Raw genomic sequence first — 9052 nt, 5'->3', positions numbered from 1 at the left:
CTGGTCCTCTTAGCCCTACTCACGACTTCATTATGAATGTCAGGGTAAATGAGAGGGAGCAGGAAACAGCACACACTCATCCAGGGCTCTGGCGGCCCAAACTTGCAACCTTGGCGACAGCAGCTTGGAGCAGAGATGAATCCCCTGGGGAAGGGCCATTCTACACCGGGCTTTGGAAGATCCCTGAGGTCCAGCTGTTTTCTGGGGGCTTCAGAGAGGCTCCTCACGCACCTCCCCTTTCCTGCTGCAAATCCATCTCTGTCTCCAGTTATTTTTTTTTCCTTCCTATGGAAATTTCCCTAACAAGACCAGTTTACTTGAGCACCTTGTTTAATTAAAAGGAAAAGAGGGAAAAGCACATGTTTATAAAGCACCAAAGCAAACCAGAAGTCATTGTTATAACAGTTTTATTCAAGTCTGTGTGCTCTGGTGGTGAGACCAGGCTGAGATCAGCATTACACTGTAATACGATAAAAGGTTTAGCCATTGAACCAAGCCTGCTTGGCATCCCTAGTTAACAATTTACAGTACCTTGAAAAAAAAAAGCCAAAAGAAAAGAGCCTGATAAATTTCCTCCAGGACTTTTCTATTTTTAAATATTGTTGACCAATTATAATAACTTAATCCCAAAGCAAAATGGGAATTCAAGGATGTAGGGTCAGGACACGTGGACGAGACAGTGGAGCAGGGAAGGTGAAAACCAGGGGCTCGTTACAGAGGAACAAAGCAAACACAAATGTGAATTTTCACTTCACCAAGACTCAAAAGTTCTGAGAAGAAAATTCCAAAGCAAGCTCTTCTGAGAACCCAATAAAACTCATCTCTAGCTCCTCTCCTTAATCCTCTAGAAGACAGATAAAATGTTGGACTCAGTCTGTGTGAGTGTGAACACATGTGTAAGCATGTGAGTGGACATGGAAGTGTAGGCGTGGATAGAGGATGCAGGGAGGAACATCACAGGAAAAAGTTAACAAGTTCGTCATCTCCCTTCTTTGCTACTCTGGGTACCAAGGGCACGTGGCTTGATATGTGAAAAAGGCAAACGCCCGATCTCAAGTTCCCAAAGAGGATCTACAGTAAGGCTTCCAAGCTCGAGAGGCCAGGTAGGTTGAAGCTGTGACAAAGGGCTGAAAGGGGACAACTGTGGGCTGTAGTCAGGAGACAGACCCACAGGCTTCCATGGACCTGAGAGAAGAGCTACAGAATCGACACATTCCCTGAAACCTCACCGAGGGGAAATGGTGGAGGAGGAAGCAGTCAGGAGCAAAGAGAAGTCAGCTGAGCTTGGGGGAGGCTGCAAGTCCTGCTGGGGGGTTTCCTTCGCAAGAGGCTTAGCCGCAGGACAACTCCTTCCTGGACAAAGAGCCATCTCAAAGGCTAGATGCATCTAAGCGAGGCCGATTTTATCCCTGGGCTTCTAAAGAGAGACCTAAAATGTGCTGATAAAAGCAAGGGGCAACTCTGGGGCCAAGCAGATTGGGCATGTTGCGTCCTTGGGCATGTTACACAAATGTCTGTGCCTCAGCCTCCCCAAATGATTGTGAGCCCCCCCAAAAAGTAAAAACATAAATGTTGCAGACAGTACCTCCCACATGGAAGAAATGTAATGGCTTCAGGTCATTTAGTGTTAATCTCCATACCCAGGCCAGGATAAACCCATGTCTCACTCTGACAGTGATGAAGAAAAGAGCCACAGGCAGCGTGGTTTCTCGAAGTGGAGGTAGAAATAAATGATGCATATGAAATAAAGACAGTAGAGAGTATGGTCATGGAAACGACACTTGTGAGAGCAACACGATGGCCGACACGAGGCTCTCTGTGGGCCAGGCATAGAGTAGGGTCGCACTCTTGGCAAGCGAGGGAGGGGAAACACCTCCACCCACTGCAATCCTTTCTGAGAACTGGAAGACAGAATGAGCGACATTTCTTCACATCTCAGAAATTCAAAGGTGTCCTGAAGATTGTAATTTTTTGCTTTACTGTAGTAACTTCCCTTTTTCCCAAAACACGAGATACACACACACACACACACACACACGTCTAAATGTCTTCAGGGTTCAGAGATGCTGAGGGCGTTAGAGGACATCCATGAAAAGTCACCCTCAGATGCAGGTCCAAAGCTGAAAACTGCACAAACTGTTTCATTGTTGTAAGCCAACAAAGTCCTATTAAAAATCAGACACACCCAGAAAGTAGCACCCTACTCTTGTAAGGAAAATCCTGGCATCAACTCACAGTTCTGCCCAAATGTTCACAGATCCAGGTGAGGGTCAGGCAAGGCGAGTGAAGCCCTCACCTTGAATGCAGACTTTGAGTGTATGGATGAAACTCAGTAAAATAAATTATAATCAACGTGAATTTGAAAACTAAATGAATGCAAACAACTCATGATGAAGACAATATGAACATTTAAAATAGAGGCTCTGTGAGGGCACGGTCTGGATGGGAAGGATTTCTGGAAGGTGGGAACTTACTCTTTTTGAAACCTGGTCTTGGACGTCAGTAAGTGCAGAGAGAGGGACACTCACACATCGCATCTGTGCTCAGCAGGCCCCTCTTCAGACACCGGTCGGCCCTTTGGGCTCATACCTGCAAGAGAGCCACCCCACGGGTCCCAGTAGAAAAGGCTGTCTCTGAGCTTCTGGAACTGGATCCTGGCATCCCGTCCGGAGCACCTATTTCGTCCTCAGGTTCAGTCTGTCAATCAGTTTAGAAAACTGACTTGTGGGTTTGTGCCAGGGGAGTCAGCCCATTGATGGGCGAGATAGGTCTAGGGAAAGGTAGATTCGTTTCCAAGAGAAACAAAGAAAGGTGTGAACAGTTCCTGGCTCCGGTAGCCAACGGGGGCCCCATGTTGGCTGCAGTCTGAGCCAAGGAACCAAAACAAGGCTCTAGGCAGGGGATACAGGCAAACACAAGCAGTGAAAATCAGGAAGGACCAGTCCTACTGGCTCCAGGTTGAGTCCAGAATTCTGAAGAAGAGCGAGGGCTCCCAGGGTAGCCCAGGGAGGTCAGGATGCGTCCAGGGCCCATGATGGGGAATGAACAAAGAAGGCTGGGACCTGGCAATCTCCCCTCAGGAAGAAAACTCTTCCTCAGTCAGAGGAAGTTGATGAGGGGTGCCCCTGACGGCCACCACCAGCCAGGAGTCCAGGTCTGGGTCAGGCTCATTTGGCACCTCAGCCCTGTTAATTAGCCTCCAGCGGCCAGGGCTCCAGTTTCTGCCTCTTGCCTTGCAACTCCAGTGCCAGGGGTGGCAAAGGCCAGGTGGCCAGGCCAGGAAAAAGCCAGGGCAGAACTGGGGTTCCTCAGAAGCAGTGGGGCTCTTTACTTCATGATGTGGATATTTACTCACTTGGATTCCTGATCTAGGGAACCACTCATGTGTCTGAGAGAAAGACACGTGGGGATGTGTCCCTAACCACCAGTGAGAGAAAGCCTGGGAGTGAAAGAAAAGCAACGTGCTTTGGGGGGGTTGAGCGTATGAAATTGCTGAGATCTGCCTGTTTTGGCCTATAACCTCTGCCCCCCAATACACATACACCTACACTCTCTCATTCTTTACAAAGGGAAATAATCCAGCAAGCGAGACTTACCAGAGCTGGACCTACAGCTCCAAGACCAGGCATTTGTCATTTAGAGGGCCTTTATGTTTGGGGTGGGGTGGGGGAGCCAGGCAGCATCCTCCTCCCTCATGGGTGGGTTCTGAGGTCCAGAGAGGGTCAGAGACATTTGCAACTGCACACAAACAGCAAGTGGGCTGTTCAGACATCCAGACTTGGATGCTGCTGCTGCCATGCTCACATGTTGTGGGCTGGTCTCAACTCTCACCCAGGTCTATGATCTCAAGGGGATCCTCAGGCAAAGCAGGGCCCTCCCTTCACGGCAGCGCTGGCTTCTCCCCTCCCAGTCCTACAGGAGGAGACAAATGTTTCTGACTGCCTGGCTGGGCCCTCACACTGCTGAGTGAAAGGTGCGTTAGTTAAGCACAGGAGGAAAAGTCCAGGTTCCACATTCATGGCCCTAGTGGGCTCCTGGACAGTCATTTCAACCCAGAGGAAACCATTCCTGGCCATCTAGCCCTCACTCCCCACTGCTCTGGCCCTTGTCAAAAGTGAGCCTGAAGAGTCAGGAGTCCTTAGGAGGTATCTCCCTCCTGAGATAAAGGGGTTCAATGTGGGTGCTGTGGAGCGGGAGTGTCAAGAAGGCGGGCCTTGTGTCCCTGAGCACCCCAGTCTGAGGGAAATGGGGCCTTGTGAGGAATCCTGTGCCATAATATGCGTCCCAAAGACCCTTTCCCAATATTCTCCCACAAATTGGCCTTAGTAGTCTCTGAACAAATCAGGCCCTGGAATGACCCCAAGAAGTCAGGGACGCCAAGGTATCATTCTGAAATTCCCTCCAGATTCCCCATCCCTACTCTGTGTAAGACACTAACGGTGGAGGTGATGGGCCTGACCAGTCGGGGAATGAAGGATGAATGTAAATACCAGGTGCTATGTAGGTACAGTAAAACCACGCGTGCCTGGCCATGGCCTCCATTAGTCACTCTAAGCCAAATCGCTCTTCCAGAAGCTAAAAGAAGAACGGAAGGTGAGTTCCTGGACAAAGTCGGTGAGAATCAGCTTTGGCAACTGGCCAGACTCGCCAGAAGGGAGGCAACTGCCTCAGAGACCCACCTTCTCCACTGCCCCCTGTGGGAAGCAGGCGGGGTTTGCTGTTACAGGAAGGAAATGTGAGAGGGATTAAGAGACCAGCCCAAGGTCAGAAAGCAAAAGCAGATGGAAATAAAGCTAACTTGTTCAGGTCTCAGAGCCTTGTGCCAGATTCAGCTATTGTTTTTTTAAATGCTTCTTCACTTGAAGCTTTTGCCTTGAAATATTTCCTCTTTTCTACCAGCAAGTTTAGCAAATGGGGTAGGACAATGCTGTAATTTTGCAAAGGCCAGGAGGAAATGAGCAATATTCTAAATTGTCCGAATATACTGGTACATATAGCTGATATAATAATCCATCGTGATCATCACTATTATTCCCAGACCTTGGGATAATGAAGTATGAGAAGTTAAACACATCAATGAAAACCATTTAGAAATAGCATAGAAAGATACCTGGAACATCTACCTAGCCCTGGGAGTGGCCAGGACTCCACCAGGCTGAACAGAGGATGATTTTGTTTATAACCAGTGGAGGAAGCTGAAGATGAAAGAAGGGGCTGAAAGTGGGGTCTGTCTTCTCTGTTTCACACAATGGTGCGCCTGCAGAGAGCAGGAAACTCTCTGAGGAACAAGACAGCAAGGGAAGAGGCGGCCAGCTGTGACCACTGGAGAAGCCTGGTCCTTAGCTTCCAGGGAGCTCTTGACCATGGCCACTGACATATAGGAGAGAAAGCCACTCCAATCATTACCAGAGAGACTCTATTCCATCCAGTCCTTCCCCACAGAGAGTGGTGGGTGGAGCTTATCGGAGACCAAGTGTGGAGAAGCAGGATGGCAACTCCTCCATTTTTTGGATGATTATGCACAGAAGTATCTTCAGAATATCCCTACTTCTGAACACAGTCCTTCCCTTGTATAGACCCTGCTTTCCCTTGTCTTTGCCATGGATGGATGAGTAAAAACTGGGTTCAACTTCAATGGCAGTTGCACCACCACTTGGAAAAAGATAGTTGCAACCTAACAAAAGGACAGAGGAGAAAATGAGCAAAGGAAAAATCCCTGCCTCACACCACAGAGCATGTCCAGGGCTGGAATGGCTTGGATTGCACTGTGAGCTGCATCTCACAAGGACCACTGAGTGGGACCAAGGATTTATAGAGGTGCTATCTGATTCTGCCATCAAGAAGGGGGGGGAGGTCATAAGGCTGACAAGGACACCAATGGAATTCACATATTCCCTCTTCCAGTCAAGAAATGAGGGCTTAGGGGCAGACATAACCCCTTATGTACTGTCTTCTCTGAACAAAGAGGAGGAGACAGATGAGATGCAAAAACAAAACCAACAGTTCCTTCACCTGAAGTTCCAGTGGGCTCATAAAGAGGAGAAATTTGAACACCAAGGCCACCCCTTTTGTCATCCCCATGGCACAGATACAGTAGTGACCCCATCAGTGTCAGCATCACCACTCCTGGTCCTGGCACCCAGGTAGAAAGTGTCAGGAGCCCGCAGACAGGCCTCCAACACAGAATATTCCATGATGGAAGACAGTGAGGTCTTTAGAGTTCTGAGGGAAGAAGACTTTGCTCACAATCAAATTGTCATCCCAAAGACCACATCTACGCTTGACACTGGAGGCCCCGAGTGGATAGAGAAGATACACGAGAAGGCTCCAGAAGAAGCTCAACATTCAAGTTAAGGAAACAAATTTGAGAAAAGGTGGACTTGACTTCAGTTGTTGAGCTCAGCACAGGGGGAATCTATATTCAGAGACAAGCAGCCCTGCCCAGCCTGCAGTGCTTGGGACTTGACGGTTACGGTACCAGTGGCTCACCAAGCACCTTACAAGCGACATCACCTCACCACGCCCATTTGCAGAATGGACCACGCATGCTCCGTTCTGTTACGGGCATCACAGAGCAATGCCTGGCTGAGGAGCCCCAATGGTTCCAATTCCCAGGTCCAGGGCCCACTCCCCTATGCTATTCTGGTGCAATACAGAGATACCTACTGAGCGAACACATAATCCCAAGTCTCTCAGCCCAGGGACTGGAAGAGAGATCAGGGAGGGGAACAACACAAAGATCAGACAAGCGACAAACATGGAACTTTGTCTGACTTCAGAACTGGCACCAGTGAGTGAATCTCCCAAGAATCTATTCCTGAGATGAGCACATGTTGTATCAGAACCTGGCTTACGCCTCTCCAGATCCCAGCTAGGAGAGGGGTGCCTTAGGCCCCAGGGGCTGCCTTCTTCCCTTTTTTGTGTTTCCAAAAGGGGACAAGGACAGACCGTTAACTCTTTACTGCAACCTGGCTGTATTTTTCTGAGCCCCTCACCTCTCCCCAGCTAGAGAGGCAAGTCCCCTGACCACTACTTGTCTAAGTTGGGGCACTTGGGAGAATAGGCAGGTCATGCCAGGTCCGTCAATTCTTGTATGCCTCCCCTCCCAGGCATCTGGTCTTCAGCCCTCCAGCTGGCATGAAAGGGCTTAAGACACAGAAAAGCTCATTCATATCTTATACCAAATGAGATTCTGATTTATGGGTGGAGGGGGAGAATGTGAAAGAGGAGCAAAACCAATCACAGAATATCCAATACTGGTAACTGGGAAGGCTGACCTCAGGGCAACACAGGAAGCCCAGGACAGACTCAGGGCATACCCAGGGCAGAGGAGAGGAAGCAGCAGACGTATTTGGCTGAGTGACACTGCAGGGTCACCCGAAAGGCGAGGAAGACTGTGGAGGGTAGAGGACATGCACGCACCCCTCCCTCCCCTACACAGCCAGAGCTGACGGCCACAGCCCCTCCAGTGGACATGGGTAGAAAGGCCCTGCCGGACAGGAGACCCTCTGAAGTGGCCCTGTTTCCATCCCTTCCATCTTCAAAGTGCATTATCAGTGCAAGAAGTAGGGCTGGATCTTGGGGGTCCAACTCTAAGAAAGGGCTGTGCCAGCCAGCTCCCACATCTCTTCCTGCTTCCCCCTTGCCCATCCCCAGCCCTTTTCATGCTAAGACCAGAACTCTTGCTGGATTTCATAAGGGGCAGGCCTGTGTGTGTTCAGTTCAGCTCTGCACAGTGGCACCGTGCTGTCCTGACTCTGGCCCTCTGCGTCCAGGTCCAGGAGCGTCCGCTCGGCAGGGGGCAGCGACCCTGCCTGGAACGGGAGCAGGGCTGGAAGTCCAGGCCGTTCCTCCACAGTGCTGCTGCTGCTGGCAAAGCAGGAGTCCAGGTTGCTGGGTGTCTCGGTGCTGGAGCTGTTGGCCGGGGAGGCGCTGCGGGCATGGCTGGGGGACACGAACCACCAGGGGTCCAACCGCTGCCGGTTGGCAGAAGGACGCGGCCGAGGCAGAAACTCCAGGGTCTTGGGTCTCTCCAAGGTAGAGTCCTGCTGTGTGCTCCAGCGCCTTGGGGTTGGGGGGAAGACCACATTGGGGTCCGGGAGACGAGGGAATTCACCTGGATCTCGGCTGGGGCTGGGGGTTTTCAACATTCCTGGGCGAAGAGACAATGGGAGAGGCATCAGGTTACGACACCGTATTTCCAGATCAGGTACACGGTGCTTCCTCCCACCCTGCCACAGCCCGCATTTGCCTGGGACACTGTGAGTGACAAATGCTTAATAAGACCAGATGCTATGCTGTGCCGTGTTCTGGGAAGTGAACAGGAAGGCCATGTCCCTTACCTGACAACGACAGGACGTTTTGGGGTGACAGCTATATTGAAATAACTTGTTTAGTCACTGACACATCATCCAGCTGTGAAACATTAAACAAGGGGCAGGAACAAAGCCAGGTATCAGCAATCTAATGACGAGTCTACTTCTGGACACCAAGCTCGGACACCAACCCGAGGAGAACAAAAAGTGGCAGGCAAGGAGGGCCAGCGGAGAAGTAAGTCAGTGTCACTGGCACTCAGATCTCACTGCCACCCCCTGTTCTGTTGGGTGAGAGGTGAGCTAGGTCTTTTAGGGAGCGACAGCGTGGGAAGTCCTAGGAGTACCTGTCTAGAAGGTGGAGGCACAGCCGCTTACCTGGACACCACTACACGCTCGGAGGAACCCCACCTGAGTCAGGGTGAGCGACAGGATGTGAGCGAGCGGGCAGAGGCTGCCATGGGGGTGTCGTACAGGGCTGTGGTGCTGGGCGGGTCCCGGCTACGTGGCAGAAACACCCTCCCAGGCTCAGGGCTGGATTCCTGCAGTAACTTCAACCTTCCCTTCAAGGAACCAGAGCTAGACTCCTGCCTCTCCCGGGCCCTGAGAGCGTAGTCCGGCCTTCACCACCACCCTGTAACCTGTAGCTTAATCTTTTTATCAGAAAAGCTAACTAAGCAGAACCAAAAACTTAGGAACCAAATACACCCTTTGTTCTCTCTTCTTCCCGACTCCCTTGG

General features: G+C 50.7%; 1 protein-coding gene across 1 annotated transcript in view; it reads right to left on the bottom strand.

Annotated features, from left to right (window-relative positions):
* Positions 1 to 390: 390 nt before the first annotated feature.
* Positions 391 to 9052, bottom strand: part of MAP3K9 (mitogen-activated protein kinase kinase kinase 9) — a 75300-nt gene continuing 66638 nt past the window's right edge. Inside the window, exon 12 of the mRNA XM_004681729.2 lies at positions 391 to 8152. Within this exon, the coding sequence (XP_004681786.1) occupies positions 7668 to 8152 (485 nt within the window). The 3' untranslated portion in view covers positions 391 to 7667. The remainder of the gene's footprint in view (positions 8153 to 9052) is intronic.

This window comes from Condylura cristata, unplaced genomic scaffold, assembly GCF_000260355.1.
Source record: "Condylura cristata isolate star-nosed mole 26May11 unplaced genomic scaffold, ConCri1.0 scaffold00013, whole genome shotgun sequence".
In the NCBI taxonomy this organism is placed as follows: Eukaryota; Metazoa; Chordata; class Mammalia; order Eulipotyphla; family Talpidae; genus Condylura; species Condylura cristata.
This window is presented reverse-complemented; position numbering and strand designations above follow the sequence as displayed.